Here is a 23,925-nt window from a genome sequence, read left to right on the forward strand (position 1 = left end):
GACTAGAAACCAATTCTAACATGCACTCTCGTAGCTAATTTATGTCGCTGGTATTTTTTCGGACTCGTGTCTTGCTCAGAGTATAGTGATTCATTATTTAGTATTCAGTGCTGCTGGTCAAATGAGGTGGATGGCGACGAGCCCAATGATTTATTTCAGAATGACTGCTATATGTACGCAAATATATCAACTATCGCCGTTGCTCACCTTGTCACGATCATGGTCTCATTCATACATGAAGCCCCGGATTCCCCTTAACGCCGATGGTTTCTTGTCTTTTTTCGCACCTGCCTCCTCTTTACCCTTGTCTTTCGAATCTTTACGTAGTCGATTGTGCGTTGCGCTGGCAAATAAGTCCGAGTGACTCCTAGCAAGTAATCGCCCCCCATCACTTCGTCCGAATCGCTGGTGATCCGGGCTCATGGATAGAGATGATGCATCTGTTCCCAATGGTGACCCTGGTGGATGTGCCCAACCCCCTGACTTCGGTGATAAGGCAGCTTCAGGTTTGTGCCCGAGCGGTGGCGTGACATTGTATGCAGTGCCCTCTGCCATGTCAGGGCTTGAGAGCACACGCTGTGGCCGCGTTTTCATCATGACGGGGCTCGTTGATATGGATGACGAATCATGCTCTCCATCTGGTGAGGTCTCGATCCTGAGATGTCTTGGCTTCGTTTCCGTCTTCATATCCAGGAACGATGATTGCAGGGCGGTGTATTTGCGCATCAGCAGATCGCACTGCTTCTGTAATTCAGCTTGCTTCTCTCGACTCGCTGCGAGCATTGCCTGAATTGCTGCCTTGCTATCTCGAGAAGGTAGGGTTCTTTCCTCCTGCGCCTCGGATAGCTTCGCTTGTAGAGTTGCAACTTGGTTCTGGAACAACTTCCTAGTACGCTCAATTTCATTCTCTCGACTGGCGAGCTGAAGGTTCAGAGCCTCAACTCTGCTCTCTGCACCTGCAGCGGCAGCGATTGCCCTTTGTTGCTCGAGCTCCTTGGCCTGGAAATCACGTTCAACCTTTGTCAACCTATCGACTTCACTTTTCAGGCGATCAATTTCAGCGCTGTGAATTTCGATGGACTGCATATTCTGCTTCCAATTGACCTCCTTGACTTCGGCCTCGCACAGTAGGACCCTCAACTTATCACGCTCCGCCGTGGAGTTGTCTAGCTCCTTCTGGAGCGCTTCATAGTCAGCCTTGAGTCGCTTTGATTCGTCACGCAGCTTCTTAAGCTTGGTGGATAGGTCAGCTTCCCACTTCTTTGCAAGGGCTCGACTCTTCTCCGAATCCCGCCGAACTTGCATCTCCGCTTTCTTCGCTTCCTCAAAGCGATGCTTCAAGTTACGGTTTGTGATGAGTAGATTCTGTGTTTCTGCCTCTGTCACAGCTTCCTCCATGTGCCGTCTGCGCAAGTCACCAATATGGGCCATATGTTGTTGTTTCAAATATCTCTCAAAATTTAGGTCATTCTGCAAAAGTAGGATCTGGCGCTGTAGATGAACCACTTGTGTATTCGTTTCAGTCAAGGAAAGGGGCGTGCTGATAGTTGGCGGAGCGCCCAGTAGCGATGGGCCAGGCCGGTCAGCCACGGAATCTTGATTGCTGAGTGATAGTGATGGCACACTATCATTGGCCAAAGACTGATGCAAACCGGACTTGATGACCTTGTTAGATTGGATCATGTCCTGTAGTTGTGTATGAGAGGAAGATGAGATGAGATGAGGACCAAGGGTCGGACTGTCGGCGTTTGGTTCTCTTATCCTGGCATCAATAGAATCCCGAGTTGATGGGATGCTTGATTGGGAACCCCGCCGAATTAGAGCTGACGGCCGACGACTACTCGCCAACGAGTCCGTACTTGCGGATGTAGGCAAACGATAACCGCTGTGGGATTCAGTCGTCGTCATTGGAAGAGAAGGGTGATTTTCTTTGACAAATCCTTCGCTCGATGGAGGCGCTTCAGATAGAGACGATGGCTGCCCGAAAGACTGGTTGGAATCGTTTGCGAGACACAAAGCCATGCACTTAGCAACAACCTCTGAGGCCTCGCTCTTGATCCAGCGGCCAAAATCCGTCTTTTCCGAATCAATCGTAAGGGTGAAGAAATTTGGGTGAAGTAAATGGCATTGCCGGAATCTTTCTGATTGGTCTCGAATTTCAGTAGGCTGAACTTCCATATCGTTGGCATTTGCAACATTGGCGTGACGTAGATATCTCTGAGGCTTGCGAATATAGTCCATGAAGTTGATGGGATAAAGACCATAAAGAATGGTATAGTAGTTAAGGAGGTGATAGACAGGGTGATCATCGACCTCTGCCTCATAACTGCATTCTTCCCAATTGGATGAATCTGCATCCTCTGGCTGAGGCTCAACTACGCCAGCCCGTTCTCTTGACCAGAATAATAGCCTTGCGTAGATATTGAACAACGTAGGTAGATGCGGAACTAGTGAGCTTGGCATCTGTGGAAGTAACATGATGACAACTGTCAGCGCGGCTGACACTATGGTCGTTGAACTATCATGTTGTAGGCATTTTAAAATATCAGCAAATAGTGGTGTTTGTAGAATCTGGTGAACGTGAGGAGGTTGACTTTGAAGATAGTCGCCCAAGAAGCGCAGGACAGCCTTGCGGTACTGTTTCTTCACAAAATAACGATCAAGCGCAGTGAAAAGTTCCTTGTTCAGGTCAGAAAACTGCGTGGTGAATACAAGTTGGGCATGTATGACTAACCTTGGGATGCTTCTTCCCGAACTGCACAAGAGCCTCCCGCGTGATTCTCTCGTTAGCCTCAAGGCTTGAGAGCGCTTCGGTGACAGACGGGTAAAGCTTCTCCATCCATCCTGTGAACAGGCGGTCAATGAGTGGGTTGGAGGAAAGGTCAGAATCAGAACCGTCATGATCTTCTTCCGCAATTGATATGATCTCCATGATATTCGCCAGTGACGCTTCCACAACCCCTTTCTCGGGAGATGACTTGGCTAGAAGCGCAGAGCACGAGTCCCACCAAGCAAATATCCGCTCAGGAGTTCGAAGTATCGAAAGCAATTGACGAAGGATGTTCAGAAAGGGTGCGAAGGCTGAAGGTTTGTCTTTGACGTGCTTGTCAAAAATAGACAGGAGTTCTTCCTGCAAGCGATCTGCTGTAGTGTCATCGTATTTCTGGTGTCGGCGGAGGTAGGCATCAATGATCTTTTCCAAGTCGTCGGGCAGCGAAGCCGTTGGCTCAGCGAGGAAGGCGACGATCACCTTGGAGAGGTCCTTTAGCGACCTAAACAGTGGAGATAATTGTCAGCGGACAGCGTAAGATATTTGACGTATGGAGATGAATGTCACAATCATGAGGGATGAGCCGTTGTGTGAGGGGAGCTCAAGCCGGCGACGTTTTGGAGATGGAGTTTTCTGCAGGGGACGAGATGACGTACACCGATGAAGCCATGCCGGGCTCGACGGCCTCATCCGAGCTCGTGAGACTCAAGGTGAGCAGACCGAGATGGTGAGGCCCTTAGAAGTGTGGATATCGAGCCAGGGACCTGAAGCTGTTGGAAATGTAATTCGGGTGAAGTTATTCGGTGACAGTATCTAGGACAGGCAGCTGATTTTTGGAAATAGGTAACGGCGCGGCGCGGCTGGCCGTGGCGGTACCTTGCCTTTCGCTGCACCATTTTTAAGGTGGTGCGAGTTGTGGCGCTTACGAGTGGAGCCCCCGTGCGCTGGAAGAGCATTCGGCGACCAGCGACTTCACTGAAAACAGCGGTTGTAACTCGAGCCACAGGGGGTCGTCCAGAGGCTAACGCTTTAGTGATGGTCTAAGCGACAATGAGTTTGGGGTGGTTGCGGCAGGGAGCGGGGCCGGCAGAAAGCTGATCGGTCACAGCTTGATATCCCGACATGGTCCCCTCTACTTGTCCGACCCTCGATGGAGACAGCCGAACGGTGGTACCCTGAACCTTAGGGAAAGCCCCGCCGCGCTAGTAACCCCGCAGTTTCCTGATACTAGCTGCAGACGAGACCGTACCATGACTTTGTGGGTAATGATCACACCAGACTCAGAGTCCTTCTGACCTAGAAATCGAGCCACTCAACTTTGGGCCAGAAAGGGAAGGGAAGGGACGGGACTTGATTGAGTGAAGTGAGGTGAGGTGAGGTGGTTGCAGTTCCTGAGTCGTCAATTGATGAGGGGAAAGACTCAGGGCAAAGCAACCACATAACATTCCTTGCTGTACTTAAAACGGCCCTCCTGCTCTTCCTCATCTTCCTCTCCTTTCCTTCCTTTCTCATCATTATCCAGATCACTTGTAAACCAACTCAGCAGCAACAACAACAACAACAGTAACCTCTTTCTTTTTGGTAGCTAGCATCTCCTTTTAGTGCTCGTCTACTTCTACAACTTGACTTCACCACACGTCACAATTCTTCCTCAACTATTACCCTCTTCCAAACCCCCAACAATACCGCAAAGATGAGTGCGCAGAAGACCTCGGCCATCGCTGACCAGGAGCCCGTTGACGTTCTCTTCGCCATTCACGAAAAGTTCGATCTTCTGGACTTTGCCGGCGCGCTCGAGGTCTTTACTACTGCTTCACACGATTTCAAGGACCCTGACAGTAAGTATCCTCTATCTCACTGTGTATTAGTCCATACCCCTCGTTTTGGTGTACGGTGCATTCATTTGCTTTACCCCTCCCGCTGATCACGTTTCCCCTTCATGTAGACAACAAGGCCTTCGAGGTCACCATCGTCGGTCCTGAGCCCAAGGTCATCTCCGACCAGGGCGTTGTCGTTGGCTCCCAGATTTCCTACAAGGAGGCTCACGAGCGCCTTGAGGACTTTGACATCCTCGTCGTCGTCGGCGGCAACTCCAAGGAGATCGTTGCTAAAGAGCTCCAACCCCTCTCTCTCATCACCGACTTCTCGGAGCTTCAGAAGCGTGACCCTGCCCGCGAGCGTACCATTCTCTCTATCTGCACAGGTGCCCTCTTCCTTGGCAAGCAGGGTATCCTCTCTGGCCTGTCTGCCACTACCCACCCCGACTTTCTCACCACCTTTGAGAACATCTGCAGCGATGCTGCGACTGTGAACCTTCAAGAACGCACCGATGTGGTTGAGGACGCTCGCTACGTCGTCAACAACCTTCGATTCGATCTCGGCGAAGACGAGAGCCCATACATCCGCCGCAAGTCTGATGCTGGTCAGGGACGTCGCCCTTCGGCAGCCCGGTACGTAACACATGAAGAGTGGTCCATCTATACCCCACTCTGTCATGCATTGGCTTTCAGACAGTTAAACTGACTTATGGTGACACACAGAAAGGGAAGCATGTCGTTCAAGGATTCCAACACCCGCCGTGAATCCATTGTACGCCGCGCAGCTATGCGACTTGGTGGGCTCCGGGTGGTCACATCCGGAGGTGTCAGCTCTGGCATTGATGCAGCCCTGTATCTTGTCAGCGCCATGATTGATGACTTTACTGCGTTGGAGGTGGCCAGGAGACTTCAGTGGACCTGGAACAAGGGCGTTGTCGTCGACGGTCTCGACGTCTAAGATCCCTGGCATTGATTGCCGGCTTGTACGAATTAAGAGTTTATGAGGGGCTCAGGCATGGCCCTGATTGAGACCAATATTTATGTATTTAATGTATTTGACTGATGAGCGGGAGGAACCCTAAGAAAATACCAAAAAGACTAGGAGCTCTCTATTTAATTCAATTGTTTTGGTCGCCTTTCAAAAATGGTTGGGAAAGTCAGTGAGACTGAATTGATCACTGATGATAACCAGATGATCCTGTGCTCATTGGGTTCATGGCTGTGTCGGCGTTGAACTGCGGAGGTGGAGGTGAAAATGTGACACTAAAAAGCCACCAAAACACAAGAGGAGAAAAGGCAATGACGTGTGAGAGCAGGACCCACACAAGCTCGGGGAGCTCCAGGACGCGATGCGGGATAAGCTGGAGGTCGTGTGATGATGGTTATATCCACGAACCAGGGGGGAAACAGGGGTTAGACTGGTCTAGGCAAGGGACATCACCTCATACTATGAGTATGAGTGAAACGAGCAACAAAGCGGTCGTCAGTCCATCTCGTACAGCTGCGTTTGCATTTGGAACGGGCTAGGGATGTAGGGATCAGACAAGAGAAGCACGATCAAGGTGACATGGGTAACATTGTTTTCGGTGAAGGAAATTGGACATCAGCTCATGGTATCGAGAACAAGAACACATGAGAGCAGTCGAAGTCATGATGAACTGAATAGACTCAATCAAGTCTTGATCATAGCCCCTAAGCAGGAGCTCATCAACTCAATTACACTACCATGACCGGAGGTTAGCCTTGAACCGCCATTAACCACAATGCATCAGTTTGATGGGTACAATACCTAACTTAGGTATTCTACTGTGCAACGCATGGCCCACTTGCGGCTGCATATCATGAGACTGCATGTGACCATTAGGATAACTTTACTGATACGGAGTACTTAGCCTTTGAATGACTGGGCATGTTGGCTTGATCAGTGTAAGCATGAAGTCTCGCCAAAAAAAAACAAAAATAAACAAAAAAAACCGCCAATTCTTGATGCACACCGTCTTGGCTTTCGTATTTACACTTTGCAGCGTTCACGTTGAACAAGAATTTAGACAACGGTGTCAAGACCAAGATCTTGTGTCTGTCAGAGTTGTGTGGCTCAACGACGCCACAAAATGGAGCAAAGTGGCTGACATAAGATATCTTCAGTGTGGCACTTGATTGGATGAACAACCCTTTACATTTAGATGCGCGACGGGACTGAAGATGATCAAAGCTGTCTTATGCTTCAATTCGTTACCTACTCTCGCCCTTCAGACTCAGATCTTCTCCGGGATTATCAATCATTTTAACGCAGAAGGAGAGCACATGAGAATCGAGTTCAAACACGTCAGACATTCACGCGCCGTCAATTGCTTTCATCATGACTGACTGGGCCAAGCTCAAAGTCGTCGACCTCAAGGCCGAGCTCAAAAGTCGCGGTCTACCACAGCACGGTCTCAAAACAGAGCTTGTCGCGCGATTAGATGAAGCTGATCAAGAAAATGAGAATACTGAGGCCCAAGAACAGCTTGAAGATGCGCCTACAGACAGCAAGCCGGGAAATGATGAGCCACCAGCTCAACAACCAGTCCTTGCAGACAACGAACCCCAGGAAGCGACCGAGCGGCATGAACCGGAAGAAGAGAAGCCAACGGCGGAAATAACGGAGCTAGAAGAGAAACAGTTGGATGATGGCACCGCGCCCAATGCTGATGGGGAGACAAATAAAGGGGTCCCTGAAACCGAAAAGGAGGAAGATGTCAAGAATGGAGCAATAGAGGAAGCCGCGCGCGATGGCGATCTGGTCGCTGACGTGCCAATTCCTGGTAATGAAATGGATGCTCAATCAAGGGAACCAACGGTGGACGAGAAATCAAGAGCGGGAACAGTGACAACCACTGTCGAATCTACACCCTCCCACTCACTCGAACCAACCCCTGCTGCTGAACAGCAGAAGCGCAAACGCCGCTCTCTCACACCCCCACCAACTGAAGAATCGATTGCTCGCAAACGCGCCCGCACGGAAGAGAGTTCAGCAAACGGCGATAGTTTAGGTGCGCGACAGGAAGATCTGCTACCTGAACCTCAAAACAAACCTGCTCCTATGAACTTGGATAGTGAGCCCCAAGCAGAGGAGCCTCAACAAGAACCTTCGCAGGAAGCTGCCCTAGAGACCGAAGTACCCAGACAAGAAGAATCCGGTGAAGACGGAGATAAAACGCAGGATATGGACTACGAGCGGGACGTCGCGCCGGCGGTGCATCCGGCCACTTCTGCACTTTATATCAAGAACTTCATGCGCCCTCTCCGACCTCAAGATGTCAAGGCCCATCTCGTCACGCTTGCGAGACGGTCTCAAGACGCAGCGGACGATGACGACGGGATTGTGGCTGAATTCTTTCTGGACCAGATCCGTACTCATGGTTTTGTTATCTTCAAGAACACCGCTGCTGCTTCCCGCGTTCGCACTGCACTCCATGGCAGTGTCTGGCCTAATGAGAGCAATCGCAAAGCGCTCTGGGTTGATTTTGTCCCTCCCGAGAAAGTCCGGGACTGGATTGATACAGAACAAGCCAGCGGCGGTCCCCGCGGCCGCTCCGGTGCTCGATGGGAAATCGTTTATGAGGATGGCCCTAACGGTGATGTTGAAGCACATCTCGAGGAAGCATCAGCATCAACATCTCGCACGATGCCTCAGCTGAGCGCAAGACCACACCCAAGCTCGACGATGGCGACTAATTCTATCCCTCTTGGACCCAGAGCACTCCGAGATCCTGCCATTCCTACTGGACCACGCCCTGTTCGCCCCGGCACTGGACCTGGGCCAAGACCTCCACCTATCAACCCAGGCGGTGCATTCAAGCGCACCAACACTCGCCCAGTCATCGACTACCAGCCTGTATCAGAAGACCTTGCGCGCCGCCGCATCGACAACATGCGCTCTTATTACACAAACGATCGCAACCGCGATGTCGGCCGCGAGATTAATCGCTACTCATTTGAGAATGGCACTTCATTCGTTGACCGAGGGAAGGAAGTCTTTGAAGGCATCCGACCTCCACACCGCGAGCGAGCCATGGGACGTGAGCGCCGTGGTGGGAGACGTCGTGGACGCGGCGGTGGCGGCGGTCGACCGCGTAGTGATCGGTATCTCCCCCCACCACGGGACGACCACCGACCTCGTCGTGGCTCCTTGTCTGACGACGGCGACATTCGAATGAGGGACTGAAGGCTACGTGCGCATGACTTGCTATGCGGTGCGAAGAAAAGACAGGAAATTCAAATTAATAAGTTTGCATTGTGCACATGGTATCAGGAGCCGTATCATATGGAGGGCGGCGTTGAGACAATAAAAAGGCAAGGAAATAAACAACAGGTGTTTTAGACATCAGTGAATTGAGTAACTTTAATTACAATCACCGCTTTAAGTCTGAAGACTGCTTCGATCCAATTCGTATTTTGTGTATGAGCATTACCTTCATTTAATGAGAAGCTACAAGCTGGATGCAGCCACTTGCTTGTGTCATTCACTTCAGAACTTTTCAACACAGAGATATGACATGGCGGCTTCATGTGTAGTAGTGGTATCACAATCTTTCCTTTAAAGATCAATGTTTCTGAATACAACATTAAAATAGCAACCATTATCCTTGCTCCCGAGAAACTATCAGACGTTACCAACGACCTATCCCAGACGCCAAAATCATCTCACACTAGTCGTTCAAGCAGTGGCGGCAAGAGGAGTAGGTTCAACACCGACGCGCTCTCGGCTCATGATATCGAGCATCAGAGGGGTAGGTCGGTTATCCTTGAAAACCACCTGGTTACTCTTGGCAAGCTGGACGTTCTGGAGGTACTTGTCGAAGAGGTAAGAGCTGTCCATAGGGCCACCCTTGGCCTCGGGGTGGAACTGGGTCGAGAAGATGGGGCGGGTCTTGTGGAGCATACCCTCGTTGGATCCGTCGTTGAGGTTGACGAAGTACTCCTTGAAGTCGCTGGGAAGGGTGCTGGCATCGATGGCGTATCCGTGGTTCTGGCTGGTGATGTGGCACAAGCCAGTGGTCAAGTCGAGAGCGGGAATGTTGTGAGCGCGGTTACCATACTTGAGCTTGATGGTGCGAGCACCGACAGCAAGAGCCAGAAGCTGATGGCCGAGACAAATACCCATAATAGGAATGTTGGAAGTCTCCATCAGGCGGGCGAGATTGTGGACAGTAGCCTGGCAATGGGTAGGGTCACCGGGACCGTTGGAGATGAAAACACCATCAAAGTGTTGCGAGACCTTGTGAATGGGGTAGTCATAGGGGAAGACTGTGACGGAAGCACCTCGGCTGACCAGGCTACGAAGGATGTTCTCCTTGACACCGCAGTCAATCAGAGCAACGTGGAGAGAAGCACCGGGAGACTCGACAACGAAGGGAGCCTTGGTGGTGACACGCTTTACCAGGTTGATCTGGCCGGGATCAACGAAACCCTCATCCTCGTCGGCATCGTACTCTTCTCCAATGGAGATCCTAGCCAGGGAAGAGCCCTGCTCTCGGAGGTGGGTGACAATAGCGCGGGTATCAACGCCGGAGATGGCGGGAACTCCCTCTCGGGCGCACCACTCGCCAAGACTCTCGACGGCAGTCCAATGGCTGTAGTTGACAGCGACATCGGAGACAACGATACCAGCACACTGAACGTGGGGGGACTCGAAGTACTTAAGAAGGTTATACTCGTCTCGGACGGCGGAGGGAACGCCATAGTTGCCAATCAGGGGCTGAGTGAAGACGAGGATCTGGCCTCGGTAGGAGGGGTCGGTCATGGACTCGGGGTAGCCAACAAGAGAGGTGGTGAAGACGGCCTCACCAGAGATGTTGGCATTGGCGCCGAAAGCCTTGCCTTGGAAAACAGGACCGTCCTGTGGGCATATTAGATTGGTTCGACATGTGAGATGCCATTGCAGGAGTACATACTCGAATCGTGAGAGTGGCGGGGAGAGAAGCAGCAGGAGCAGTAGCTCGAGCAGCAGAGAAGGGCATAGTCCTGCCCTTGCTACCAGCAACAGCTTTCTCAGACAAGTATCGGACCTGAAGCATGGTTCGGCCAGAAGCCGACGCGGACTTAGCCGCGGGTTTGGCAAAGGAAGCCAGTCGGGAGAACATTTTGGTATATGTCGGTTGTGTAAGTTGTATTTAGAAGGAGAATAATCGATTGATCAAGGAAGTCCTTTAGCAAGACTGGGACTTCCAGAGGTGGTCTGTAATGGTAGATATGTTAGTTTTGGATTCTGGCTAATCAAGGAAAGATTTCGAGTGGTGAGTCAAAGCCATTGGAGATTACGAACCAGAGAGATAATCCTATAAATTGAGTTAGCATTGCGCCAATTGAAGTCAATGGAAGTCCTGGTGATGATGAGAGGAGCCATCGGGTGGACAAACATCCATCTATAGCTCCTATGACGAACGTTGTAAAGCCACAGATGAAAATATGTTCAGTGATGGCGGGGTTGATACAGCGAGCATATGTCACACGCGATGTAATAAGAGAAAAAAAAAAGAGTGAACGTACCTGCGAGGTGAAGACGGATGGGCGCCCGTGCATGTGGGCGGATTAAAGAGACGAGCTCAGTTCAGAGTTATAAGAGAAGATGCAATCGTGTTGCAGGAATGTTGAGTTAGGGTCTGAAGGTCAAGATTGTGTGGATTTGTCGCGAGGATTTCTTTCTGTTGGAGGAGAAGAAAAAGAAGAAAAGGGTCAAGAGGGTGGGAGCTGGGAAGAAAAGATAGGTAGGATACCTCTAGTGAGGATCCAACCACCATAGACAGGATGGGATGGACGATAGGTGCGATCCCGCTCCGCAGGTGCCGCCCCGATAGGGAAACCTGACAACACGGCCTTGGTCATTGGCAAGTTTTTTCAAGCTGAGTGGGTTCCTGCCTGCAAATTTCCTCCTGGCGGAACCAGAAGCCCGCTCTTCCGCCGAGAAAACAGTGCTGGGCGGGCTGAGCGCTCCGCCTATTGGCGCTATTAGAGCCCCGCTGCCAGGAACTGAACCCTTTGGCAGCATCTCTCAACCTCCGATATCGTTTTTGACTCTTTGTCGATGCGTGAGTCCTTGACCAACACCAATTACACGTCACAACACAACACAACACAACACAACACAACCTGAGCCGATCATTGAGCCTATCTTTTCTTCATACCATATATATCGCCAGAAGAAGAAGGCAAATTGCGACCATCAATATCGTATCTCAAAATGCTGCAACTCATCACTCTTGCACTCAATGCCATATTCATCCAACGTAGACATGTCGATTGAGTCAAGTGCTCCAGCACGACCATGCCCTTTATCTTGTCAATGAAACCATACAAAGATCCACCGTCCCCAGACAAACTCTGGAAATGTTGAGACGTTATTTGATTCGCCATTGTTGAGTCGTCTCCTCTGTTGGCGGTCAAAGCATGGAATCTAAGCTAGAAGTATTTCTAGCGTAGCATTGTCGATCGCCCTGATAAGAGACTGTGGACCTCTTGATGGCCTTAGCAGCCCTGCTACCCTGCCAGGCACGCGGCGTTCGGCAGTCGGAATCCAATTATGAGACAACCTTGCAAGTCTTGGTCTTGGTGTAACAATATGATGGATGCTTTATAGAGTCTCTTGAGCCTCAACTTAAGCATTAACAGAAAGTCATATCCCTAAGAGAAAGCTGCTTACGTGCGTGTTTGTCGAATTATAGCCTTGGCACATCCCAGGCTCCTTGCGTGACATCCGCACGGAGCAGTCTTATAAGTGCAAGTTGCGTTCTCACTATTCTATGGCACCCCGCGCCTTCAAGTGGAACATTTTGGAACAACGGACAATACGTTGAATTTAACATGGACCCTTCGAGATCGAAACCTCACACCAAGGAGTGAGGTTGCGATTTTTTTTTATTTTTTTTTGTTTTCGTCACCTTCTTGCCTTTCTATTACTCTAGGTAATTAAAAGATATTTCACATCCACACTTACTTCAACACAAACAGTTCAAGGAAAAGGAGAATATCAGTCGCTTCTCACATCATTCCTATAGATTCATTAAAACAATAAGGTATATTAGCTTGTATTTGAATCTCTGGAATTACTTGCTATGCCTTCCTTTTCAATACCACCTATGTCTCATAACATCTCTCGAGTAGCACACGCTTTCCGCTCCGCTCCCTAAATGGGCGGCCCAATAAAATAGTGTAAGTCAAAAAACATTAGCGAATATTTAAATTAGAACATATATATATATATATATTGAAAGGAGAAAGTTATTCCAGCTCTTGTTTGGGTCACGAGCGTCTTAATGGGAGCTTCGGGCAAATTGGAGAATAGGATGTAGGCTCGCCTCTTGTAATCTTCATTTCACACTTCATGGTAGTAAGAATACTGCATCCAGGGGTGGTCCATTCTAATGGCCTTCGGCTTTATCATGTTCACTATTTACTTCTTATTTACAATGCACCAAGCTCCTTTAGCTTGCTAACCAAGCCACCAACATCCTCAACCTTACCACCTCCCTGGCGAGCTGGTGGTTCTGGGAGATGTTAGTAAAATCACCGTGGGACATTTTATGTGAGAGAACGATAACTTACCAATGACCTTGAGTGTCTTAAGGCGCTTCACACCATCCACTCCAAAATCCTCAAGCTTTGTCTTCTCCAACTTCTTCTTCTTGGCCTTCATGATATTAGGCAAGCTGGCATAGCGGGGCTCGTTGAGTCGTAGGTCTGTCGTGATGACCATGGGCAATTTGGCGCTCACTGTCTCAACACCACCGTCAACCTCCTTTGTCACGGTGACCTTATCACCAGCACCGAACTCGATCTTGCTCGCCTGAGTAGCTTGAGGCCATCCGAGGAGACCTGCAAGCATTTGGCCGGTCTGTGCCGCATCGTCATCGATGCTCTGCTTGCCCAGAATCACTAGGTTGCTCTTCTGCTGTTCCACGGCCTTCTGCAGGATCTTTGCTACTGTGAGAGGCTCTAGCTCATCTCCATCCTTGAGCTCGACGTGGATTCCTCGGTCTGCGCCCATGGCCATGGCTGTTCGCAGCACGTCTTGCGCCTTGGGAGGACCGGCGGAGATAACGCAGATGTCCTCGACACCACCGGGCGAACGCTTCTTCTCTCGGATACGCACTGACTCTTCGACAGACAGCTCATCGAACGGGTTCATTGAGTGCTTGACACCAGCTGTTTCGACGGCCGTTTGGGCCTTGTTAACTCGAGGCTTGACCTGTAAAGATTGTCAGTGTTCCGTTGCTTCTCAATTGTCGATTCGGCTTTGTTACAGCATAGTCGATAACCCGCTTGACGGGTACGAGAATCCGTAGTGCTGACATGGTGTATGGGCGTTGTTCAATGCGAAATTGAAGTTGTCGAGAGCGGCGAGACGTTCACGAGGGCCGGCCAAGTCGTCATGGCAAAGCTCGGCGCGGTACCGGCTAGGGCCGGTCTCAGCTACAACCTCGGCCGACGGCCCACGTGACAGATCCGCCAGCTGAACGAGCGATGTCGGGATTCATTCCCGTGTTATTGATATTATTTCTGTTAAAAGTTTGTGGTGTGCATTCATGGCATCATATCTTTCTCTTCTATCATTATCCCCTATACATTTAGACAAAATTCTACCAAACCCGAACTTATAAGTATACAAGGGGAGGGATGTGTTGATGAAATCGGCCATTGGCGGTGTTAAACCACCGGCAACTTATACACAAATGCCGAGCCCGGCCATATAACTAAGGTACGGTGGTCTACCACCAACCAGTACGGCCCCACGCAGCCAAATCACTTGTTCCTTTGATGATGCAGGCACATATGCGGCACTGACGCAAGGATTCTAGTGGTTCTGAACGTCCATATGGGGGTTCGTGCTGGCAGCGCACAATGGTTTAACTGCCAGGCCCTTGGCCTGACGTGCTTTGCAGATGTAATACACACAGTAGGCGTGATGCTATGTGATTGCGATCTGGGCTGAGTGACAAACTTGGAGAAGATATCCTACCTAAGTAGATAATGCATGCACCTCAAGACAAGAGAAGGCGACCCTGCGTTTATGAATACCTAGTGGGCTCTTGAGAGAATCTAGCTCACTTCTTGGTAAGGTATCATCTCACAGACATCACTTCCCTACAAATGAGGTCCAAAGCAGCATTCCCTTCTGGCGGCCAGTTTGACTCTATCTTAGGAGAAGTTCCATCGTCGCACACAAGGCTCGGTCTAGGCAATTCTTCTTAGCCACGCTCTACCAGAGGTTATTAGCTTCCTTCTCGTCTTCCCCGACTACCCTTCTAATCTAACACTATTCTATTCAAGATGATATCAAAAGGGCTGTTTCCCGAGATAGTTCCGCCAGGTGATTGGAAGGCCGCAGAGTTTTAATGTCCTAAATACCTTAATAAGTAGGAGAGCCAAGAGGAGCTGCTACCGCAGTTATTATGTCCATCCTCTCAGTCGGTCGAACAACCTGATTTAGTTTCACTTGTCTACTAGGATCCGAAGTCTTTTTGGTTGTTGAGGACGCTGGGGCACACAAGCCGATCTTTCGTCAGGGGATAACAAGCCCGGACGTGTCTGTTGGTGAACATGTTCAACAGGTAATCTTTTCTACCCTCTGTTGCTCTATAACCTCTTTCATAGACCTCGGTGGATTTTTATAAACTTCTCGGCACTATGCTTATCAAGAACAACCAATACACCCCGGCTTTGCCGCCACTGACAAGAACAACTTGGACATTTTCGGCGGCCTACGAATGATATGCCTTGGTCAAGCCTTGATCATATTCCTGGTCACTGTTGCTCAGGATAGAGCCACGGGCGTTCAGGCATGCCGCAAAGCAGATTCGGAAGCCAGGAATTGTCAAGTGTGGTTCTTGGTGATGCCCACGGGCAAATTGGCTCTTGGATACGCCGTTCAGTGGTGCCAAGGTAGATACAGTAAACTGTGGAAACATTGATGACGGTCATGCTTTGATGTTTTGTTCTTGCGAGCGGATCTCTCGTATTAAAGCTACTAACAAGGCTCGGGCCGCCCCGTTAACGAGAGAACAGGCAGCATGCACCGAACGCGTCAGTGGTTGAATTAGAGCCAACTACAAGGGACCACTGGATTAACGACTAGATTGAAAAATACTGTAGGTGCTGCTCCTGTGACCATGCCCCATTGATCTTCCCAACGATCCTCTGACTCTAACATATCTCGTTGCTGGGTGGCCGGGGACGTACTATCTATTTGTACCTTGAGCCACACACGAAAGACAAAGCAACTCGATTATCCATAGAGGATTTATCTTTAGTTGGCTGTCTGGTTTAATTCCCCACAAGATAGGCCTCGATAGCGGAGATTTGGCCTAGTACTGAACTCCGGCTCGTCCCCCCCTGGGCAGTCCTCCTCTCAACACTCCTTTCGAAGTCGAAGACGTCAACAACGTCGGCCTCGAACTGAGGCGAGATCTGTTTAAGGTCTGGCAGCTCTAGTTCGGCGATAGAGACACCCTTCTCCTCTGCTTTGCGCACAACGGCGCCGGCGATGTGGTGCGTCTGCCGAAAGGGCACGCCTTTCACAACCAGATAGTCGGCGACATCAGTGGCGAGCATGTCGGCTGTTAGGGCTGCCTTAATCTTCTCCGAGTTGATCTGCAGCGTGCTTAGGACACCGCTGGCGATCCGCAGACAGTGCGAAACCGTCTTGACGCAGTCGAGAAGTGGCTCCACTGACTCCTGAATGTCCTTGTTGTATGCCGTAGGAAGGCTCTTTAAGGTGGAAAGAAATCCCGACGCCTGAACAGTTGGTCAGCTCAGGGCATACCCATTTCATGTCTTTGACCGGGGGCTGAAAAGAGACGAACCTGGCCCATAACCCTCCCAGCCTTTCCTTGAATCGCCTCGAGGCTATCAGGATTCTTCTTCTGCGGCATCAAACTACTGCCGGTGCTATACTCATCGGCAACCCGAATAAAACCAAACTCGGCTGTTGAATAGATAATCAGGTCTTCGCTAAGGCGGCTAAGGTGCACCATCAGCAGACTCGACCACTGCAAAATCTCGGCGACGAAGTCACGATCCGCCACTGCCGCCAGGCTATTTGGGATGGACGGAGGAGAAGCCTAGGTCTTTGGTGAGAAAGGTGCGGTCGATGCCAAAGGGGTTTCCCGCCAGAGCGCCAACACCGAGGGGACAACAGTTGGTCCGCTCACGAACGCCGTGAAGTCGTTGTAGGTCACCCATGAGGTAGGTAGCGTGTGAGATTAACCAGTGGGAAAAGCGAACAGGCTGGGCACGTTGCAAGTGTGTGTAGCCGGGCATGATGATATCGATCTCTGCCTTGGCGCGGGCAGCGCAAACAGCCAAGGCGGTGCGCAGTTGTTCAGATAGGTCATCTAGCTGCGTTCGCACCCAAAGGCGCATGTCGGTAGCAATCTGCTCGTTGCGGGAGCGGCCTGTATGAAGTTTGCCAGCGATGGCTGGGCCAATAAGCTCAGCTAGACGACGCTCGTTGGCCGTGTGGATGTCCTCGTCAACAGCAGGATGGATGACAAATTTCCCATCAGCCCACTCCTTCTCGACAGCCTCGAGGCCCCTGGTGATCTCGCTCAGTTCCTCGCCAGTGATCAGGTCGAGCTGCCGCAATGCCTTGGCAAAGGTGATGGAGCCCCTGATATCGGCCTCGTGCAACGCCTTGTCGAAGGGGAGCGACTCGTTGAACGCAACCATGAGGTCGTCCATGTGCCCTGCATGGCGATGCGGTCAGCATACGTTGCAGCAGTGGACAGAGCTGTACCGACCTGTGAAGCGACCGCCCCAGAGGAGCGTTGATGGGTTGGGCACCATAGTTGGTGGTAGTGTAGGGACGCTGGCAAATGATGTCCAGAAGGCAAAGCACCAAGCAGTTGGTTATTGTATGGGAAACAGCCTCTTTATGCTTGTGGATTGAGACCACTTGCTTAGTTGTCTCTCAAGGTTCAGGGCAGTAAATGTGTGATCAGCTGAGGCTTCATATTAAGGTTCTTGTGTGTTTTGGGGCGTAGTACATGACGCCTGGTATTGTGCTGTATTCGAGTATTATCCTGACTGTGCACCTTTAGTATATGTTGACGAATATGTACACAAAAGGGGGGTTCACAGGACAGAGCCCAAGAGCGGGCACAGTACTACTTTTTTATTTCAGCGATAGCTCACAGACGGATTGGGACTCAAGAAATTGTTGTTGTGGGTGACTACTCAGTCACTTCGGCATTGAAGACAGCAAGCGTTTGCCGGTAAATTGTGTTTGGGCGCTCAAGCGATCTGAGAGGAGTCGAGATTTTGTAAAGGGACTGGTTTCATTTAACAGGCACGCCTATACTCCAATGCTCCAACTAGGTACCTTAGATTGCCAACAAATCATCCTTCGAAACAGCCAAGACTACGACTACACTACCGCTCACCAATCGTCCCATGCATCATCCTGCTTCTTTGGTGGAGGAGCCGCCGTGCTCTTCTTGCCCATTCCCATAGCACTTGTGCCGATTGAGTTGTTGGCGGGTTGTCTTTGATCAGCCAGATTTGAGAACTCATCCCAAAAGCTCTTCTTGCTCTCATCAAGGGGGGCTTCTCGACTTTTCTGGTTCTCAGGACCTTCCACGAATCTGGTGAAACCCTCCTGTGCATTCTTGCCCGCTGCCTGGGCCTGCTTTGCGAAAGCGGAAGCGGTCAGTTGAGCTTGCTTAGCAAAGTCGCCTTCAGCAAACTGTGATGTGTTAGATAAGTCTCCGAGGTAAGGTACCTAGGCAGAATGGCCTGGAAAGAGAAGTGACATACCTGCTTGGCAGTGGGCTGAATGTAGCCATCATTAACAGTCTTGGCGGTCTTTGAGACTGTCGATGTGAACCAGCCGAATCCCCGAGTCAGAGTCGCGACAGCGTCCTTCTGTATATCACCAAAGTTGAGGTCGTTGTCCGAGGAGCTGGGCGCAGGAGTACTTCCAAATCCGGCATATTTTCCTCCCTGGCTAGGTGGCAGATGGTCCGGTCGTGCAGCGTTATCGGCTCCAAGCCTTGAGAAGTACTGGTCGTCCACCTTGACCTTGCCTCCGCCTCCGCCTCCGCCTCCTGATGCCGCTGCAGGACTCTCATTGCGGCGCGAGCTACCACTCATTGGAGTTCCCGTTCGCGATGCTGGTTTCGTGGGCGCAGACACAGGCTTCTTCGCACCAGGGACGTATTCGCGGCCCTCAACCTTGCAGCTCAGTCTCTCCTTCCACTCCTCACCGACCTCACCACTGTATCGCTCTGCAATAGTCGAATCTTCCCATGTGATGCCCATCATCTTAGTTTGCTCATGCTCTTCAAAGAAGTTCCTCCATCCCTCGTTGCCGCCCAGTCGCATTCGTTCGATTTCGCTCGACTTGAAGGCGTCCATTGAAATACTTCTGACGAAAGAAATGTGGACTCCAAGGCCTCGATGCACACCAGCGCACGAGAGGCAGATGAAGATGCCAAACTTGGGAGACGCCCACTGGGGAGAAGGCGCATTGCAATCGCAGCAGATATTATTCTTTGATTCCTTCTGGAGGGTGGCCAGCTATCGACATTATCGGCGTCAGCATGTGTGACTGCAGCGCAAAGTACAGAGAGGATGGGGAGAGATTGGATGAGTAGGAAAGGGGATGAATGGTGAGGGACGAACCTTGGACCGAGTCTCGGGATCGACCTCCCACATGCCCTTGGATGCCATCTTGAGAGGTTCAGTGCTATCGTGGGATACTGGGGCGTCGATTAGGTATATTAGGTGTTGCAGCTGCTGTGTTTGCTGGACTCGATATAACTTCGTACGGAGTACGTACAATGGATCTCTATGATGAGTTGGAATCACCTGAAAATGGAAACAGAAACAAAGGGAGACATCTGAGGGCGCTAGTGCCATAGGGTACCTTGCCTCTACATTTACACCACTCAGCGCCCAAGGCTAGTTGCTTCATGCACTGGAGCAGGGGGCCAGCTCCTCCCGCTCGTTGCCACGAAGTGCCCCAACTGCTCCTGGCCATTTAAGGGGCTACCTACCTAAGGTTGGCGGGGCATTTTATCCATACCATATGGGCCTTACCTTACTCAAGACATCATTGAGGCCAGTTCTAGAACCCTTAGCCACGTGAGCTACATAGTATATTGCATGTACATATATTATCCAGCATTAGTCTATACGTTTCACAATGAAGTTTTTAACTGATTTATTTGCAACTCCTACAATCTTCGGCATGCAAATGGTCCAAAACAGTGACGACGCATTAGGTAACTTGACATATCCGTAATCATCCTGTATTCTAAAGCAATAACGCCTCTTCCCTTGAATCCCCACAATCCTCAAGGGTAAGGTAAACTCTACTACATATCAATTTGTCTCGTCCCTATGATGTCGAGCACAAAACATCATCACGGATTCACATGCTTTCACCTTTACAGTAATATACTTTGCACATACAAGCAACTGAAAAATCACGCAGGCCCGTTCAGCTTCATCAAAACGCCCTTTATAATACCGCTAAACTTTTCTCTCCCCTGCCGCCTCCGGTGTAAGCTAGTGTACAACCCGCAGAAGGGTGACGGAGAAAAAGTGATACAAATACAAGATAACAGAGGGCCTGTGAGCTTTTTTGTGTCCCGATCATGGAAATATTAAGTGTTTGATGAGAAAAGTGATAAAGGCTGATAAGTAAACACCACCCGAGATTCATTGAAAGCTCTCGATTCGCTCTTGCTTACGTCCCCAAGATCCCGGCAAGGTCGAATACCTCATTCTTTCTTTTCATCGTTGTAGCGAGAATCTACCGTAAGAGAAATTCGTGAAAATCGCGTACCAAATCGTAAGTGTTATCATCGTGGCATACCTAGTTCATGCCCGTGAAATTCGTGCCAAGCCATAACTTAAGCAGTAGTGGCAGGGGTGGTAGAGGCGGGGGTAGCCTCAGTCTTGGTGGCAGCGGGAGCTGGGGCAGCGGCAGGAGTAGTAGCAGCCTCAGTAGCAGCAGCAGGGGCGGGTGCGGCGGCAGCAGGAGTAGCCTCAGTAGCAGGGGTAGCCTCCTTCTGGCCGTTGGTAGCATCACCCTCGTGCTGTTCCTCGTCGGTCTTGTCAGGGCTGTCGATAGCAACCTTGACGGCGATCTCACGGCCCTCGATCTCCTTTCCGTTCATCTCGTTAACAGCCTTCTGCTGGAGTTCCTCAGAAGCCAGAGTAACAAAGCCAAAGCCACGGCCCTTACGAGCCTCGCCACGAGCCTGAAGCTTCTTGATCATGAATCGGGGGATGGGTCGGAGAGCAATCTTGGCGGAAGAAGGCTCATAAGCCTTGAAAAGCTCAATAAGCTGCTATGGTGTCAGAAGACTGCATTGGAGACGAGATAGGGCAGCTGTTCTCACCTTATCCTCAGTCAGGTCGTAAGGCAGGTTGGCAACCATGACCTTGGTCTTGGAAGGAATTCCATCAGCGGGAGGGCCCCGCTCACGGCGCTCACGCTGGGGGCGAGCTTGAGTCTTAGTCTTGGTGTTCGCGTCAGTGTTGATCTTGTTTGTGATGTCGGTCAATGGTAAAACCTCAGCGGTGGCGGGAGCCGCAGCTGCGGGGGCAGCTTCTTCAGTAGCGGCAACAGCCTCAGTAGTCTCTCCCTCCTTCTTCTCAGCACCCTCCTGTGGTATGGTCAGTACAACACTCGTGAATCATAGAACTGGATAATGACTCACACGGCCAGCGCGGGCAGTGCGGCCTCCACGGCCACGGCCACGTCCGCGGCCACGTCCCGAAGCTCGGCGACGAGAGCCCTCTGCACTAGAACCCTCACCGTTAGCACCCTCTGACTTCTCGCCAGCGGGCTCAGGCTTGCGAGCGAGCTGAACGGAAACCTTTCGCTCAAGGATCTCCTTGCCGGAGAGCTCCTCAATGGCACGCTCAGCCTCAGTGGGAGTGGAGAGGTCGACGAAGGCGTAGCCGACAGGACGGTCGGTGCGGGGGTTCTTAGGAATCGAGACAGACTCACTAGTGGCGACAATGTTAGTACTTCTCAAGACGTATCCATGATGGGGTATGGAGCAACGGCTTTGGTGACTAAGAAGTGGAATCAATGAGGTAGCTACTGTTCAGAGCCACAACAGGTGGTAAGGACAGTAGCTACCCATTTCCAATAGAAGACTTCGTGATTAGGAAGGGGCTTCACGCGTGCCTGCCATCATTTGTCGTCATATGATGGCTAGGGAAGGCGCCCATCGCGATGGCAAAGACACGTGTCTCCAGCTAGTCACTCATCGCATAAAACACAGATGGCGAGACGAAGATAAAAGAAGCCGGGTAGGGAGATGATGAAGAAGAGAAGATAGAACTTACACAAGATAGCTCTTGAAGAAGTCCTTCAACTCCCCCTCAGTTGTCGCATAGGCCAGGTTGCCAATGTAGAGGCGGCGGCCCTCAGCAGCGCTGGCCGAGGCGGCCTCGTTGGCGGCCGTCTTGTCATCGGCAGGCTTGCTGTTGAGTGAGGTATTGCTCAGAGTGTTTGCGACGTCATTAACGGCAGCATCCATGTTGTTGTTGGTGGTGGTGGTGTTGGCGGCAGACATGATGGCGGTGGGTGGATGAGGTTGGTGGTTAGATTGATTATGACGTTCGAACTTGGACCTGTGGTGGAGGAGCGTTCGAAAACGATGGCTGCGAGTTGAACAGGTTGAACTCTGGTGCAATAAGGAGGAGTTTGATCAGGGTAGCTTCGTGCCCTAGAAACGAGGTTGAGATTAGACAGACGACGGTGCGTTGCGCGGAGACACAGGTGTTTGATGTTGTGATGGAGAAGAGAAAGGGAGGAAGTGAAGGCGACTGGTAGCGGAATCTGAAATATTTTTCTGGCCTTTGGGTTTGGGGGGGGGGGGGGGGGCACAGAGGGAAGGAGGAAGGGGGGTGTTGTCAGGGGTGTGGGCAGGTGAGGAGTTGTGGAAAGTGGAAAGTGGCCAGGGCTAGGGGGACGACGGTAGGCGTAAAGAGCGGAGGAAAGCTTAGTACAGGTCACGAAGGAAGGTACGAGAACCATGATCAGTTGGCGGCTACGACTCCACGTTGAAGTTTGGATGCCCATGTATCATCCACTGTGAATGGCGGTATTCAATACCTGAAAGCTTCGGGGAGAGCTTCAGTTTTGTGGGTTCTTTCCCGTTTGAGTGTTCACAGATCCTGGACACTTCGAGACCGCTTTCGGCCGGGGGGATTGTTTCCAGAGCCTGTATCAAACGCTCCTACCTGGATCCATACGAGAAAGGTACGGAGTAGCTGTTTGAATGTTCAAGATGAACGATCTTGGCAGTAATTAGCAGTGAGAGAGAAGGGATCACCCGGTTGGAGGAATTGTTCACATATTTTTACCTGCTTAATGCATGAATTGTGCCAATACCTACTGTATGTACAGGATATTCATATTAGGGCCTGACGTGTGGGTTCTGCGGGCCAAGGATCATGTGCGTCACTCTACTATGTATGTGCAGTATCGGTGTAGTTAAAGTGGTGCGGGTGATGCTCTGTTGGCTACCTACTATCTTGATTGTAAAGTCAATATGAACAAAGGTTGGCTTTGTTTGAGCTGAGGCGCAAGTGAGTTGAAAGTTTCTCGGGTGGCATGAATGACCTTGATTTCTAAAGAATACCTGGCGTAAAAACAGGAAAATAATAGAATGGTAAGAATGCGAGTTGTGTTCAGAGAACATCTCTTTCGCTTGCTCTGACCGCTCATGTTGATATCCATGAATCGATATCACGGTCAAGAACAGTGGGGTGCCTGCTAGCCTCTCAGCGGCGTAGGTTTATGAGCAAGTACGACATCAGCGAACTAGCATGGCTTGGTGTGAATAGAATAGAATATATGTTCACAATAGACAAATCAGCAGATTGGCAAAGCTATAGCGGTTATCGGGTTGTTATAATGCATATAGTCTTCTGTACTCCGAACTCTAGGCTACATAAAAGGATCTAGATGATTCCAAGTCGAGAACTAGTAATATTATCTTTCTACCTTAGTAGGTAATAAGTTTTAAAATGCTTTCGTATACGAAATACAAAATCTACTATTCACATAACTTTATCATTGACAGTCCAACATATAAAACTACCGATCCTGGGCGTCCCCATACGACACACCGCAGTCTGGAAGTTTCCTCGTTTCTTTAAACCCCAACGCCCTTTGCTATCCAGATGAAGATTCTCGAACTGCCTGATAATCACAGCATAGGCTCACGAAGTTGCTTGGTTGCCTGCATGGCGGAAATTGCATACCCTGGATAATTTCACAGCCTGACAGCCTACGTAGACAGCTTATCGAGTCACACGTCTGAGTGAGCCCCC

General features: G+C 50.6%; 8 protein-coding genes across 8 annotated transcripts; 2 read left to right on the forward strand and 6 right to left on the reverse strand.

Annotated features, from left to right (window-relative positions):
• Positions 1-225: 225 nt before the first annotated feature.
• FPRO_03101 (uncharacterized protein) lies at positions 226-3,440 on the reverse strand (the record flags this gene model as incomplete). Its single annotated transcript, XM_031226724.1, has 3 exons — positions 226-2,679; positions 2,735-3,272; positions 3,427-3,440. 3 exons carry the CDS (start codon positions 3,438-3,440, stop codon positions 226-228), a joined length of 3,006 nt encoding a protein of 1,001 aa, XP_031077232.1.
• A 1,023-nt stretch (positions 3,441-4,463) lies between these two features.
• FPRO_03100 (uncharacterized protein) lies at positions 4,464-5,545 on the forward strand (the record flags this gene model as incomplete). The annotated part of the gene is made up of 3 exons (XM_031226725.1): positions 4,464-4,608; positions 4,716-5,220; positions 5,311-5,545. 3 exons carry the CDS (start codon positions 4,464-4,466, stop codon positions 5,543-5,545), a joined length of 885 nt encoding a protein of 294 aa, XP_031077233.1.
• A 1,401-nt stretch (positions 5,546-6,946) lies between these two features.
• FPRO_03099 (uncharacterized protein) lies at positions 6,947-8,794 on the forward strand (the record flags this gene model as incomplete). Its single annotated transcript, XM_031226726.1, has 1 exon — positions 6,947-8,794. The coding sequence occupies one exon, from the start codon at positions 6,947-6,949 to the stop codon at positions 8,792-8,794; it is 1,848 nt and encodes a 615-aa protein (XP_031077234.1).
• Positions 8,795-9,286: 492 nt separating this feature from the next.
• FPRO_03098 (putative carbamoyl-phosphate synthase small chain, arginine-specific) lies at positions 9,287-10,712 on the reverse strand (the record flags this gene model as incomplete). Its single annotated transcript, XM_031226727.1, has 2 exons — positions 9,287-10,468; positions 10,524-10,712. The coding sequence occupies 2 exons, from the start codon at positions 10,710-10,712 to the stop codon at positions 9,287-9,289; spliced, it is 1,371 nt and encodes a 456-aa protein (XP_031077235.1).
• A 2,317-nt stretch (positions 10,713-13,029) lies between these two features.
• On the reverse strand, positions 13,030-13,919 carry FPRO_03097 (putative electron transfer flavoprotein beta chain; the record flags this gene model as incomplete). The annotated part of the gene is made up of 3 exons (XM_031226729.1): positions 13,030-13,112; positions 13,171-13,813; positions 13,869-13,919. 3 exons carry the CDS (start codon positions 13,917-13,919, stop codon positions 13,030-13,032), a joined length of 777 nt encoding a protein of 258 aa, XP_031077236.1.
• A 1,969-nt stretch (positions 13,920-15,888) lies between these two features.
• Positions 15,889-17,409, reverse strand: FPRO_03096 (putative argininosuccinate lyase; the record flags this gene model as incomplete). Its single annotated transcript, XM_031226730.1, has 4 exons — positions 15,889-16,359; positions 16,428-16,685; positions 16,747-17,309; positions 17,364-17,409. 4 exons carry the CDS (start codon positions 17,407-17,409, stop codon positions 15,889-15,891), a joined length of 1,338 nt encoding a protein of 445 aa, XP_031077237.1.
• A 592-nt stretch (positions 17,410-18,001) lies between these two features.
• FPRO_03095 (uncharacterized protein) lies at positions 18,002-19,293 on the reverse strand (the record flags this gene model as incomplete). Its single annotated transcript, XM_031226731.1, has 3 exons — positions 18,002-18,307; positions 18,379-19,140; positions 19,246-19,293. The coding sequence occupies 3 exons, from the start codon at positions 19,291-19,293 to the stop codon at positions 18,002-18,004; spliced, it is 1,116 nt and encodes a 371-aa protein (XP_031077238.1).
• Positions 19,294-20,480: 1,187 nt separating this feature from the next.
• Positions 20,481-22,160, reverse strand: FPRO_03094 (uncharacterized protein; the record flags this gene model as incomplete). Its single annotated transcript, XM_031226732.1, has 5 exons — positions 20,481-20,918; positions 20,973-21,092; positions 21,147-21,239; positions 21,294-21,585; positions 21,931-22,160. 5 exons carry the CDS (start codon positions 22,158-22,160, stop codon positions 20,481-20,483), a joined length of 1,173 nt encoding a protein of 390 aa, XP_031077239.1.
• Between the last annotated feature and the right edge of the window lie 1,765 nt (positions 22,161-23,925).

Source organism: Fusarium proliferatum (assembly GCF_900067095.1).
Source record: "Fusarium proliferatum ET1 genome assembly, contig: FPRO_scaffold002, whole genome shotgun sequence".
In the NCBI taxonomy this organism is placed as follows: domain Eukaryota; kingdom Fungi; phylum Ascomycota; class Sordariomycetes; order Hypocreales; family Nectriaceae; genus Fusarium; species Fusarium proliferatum.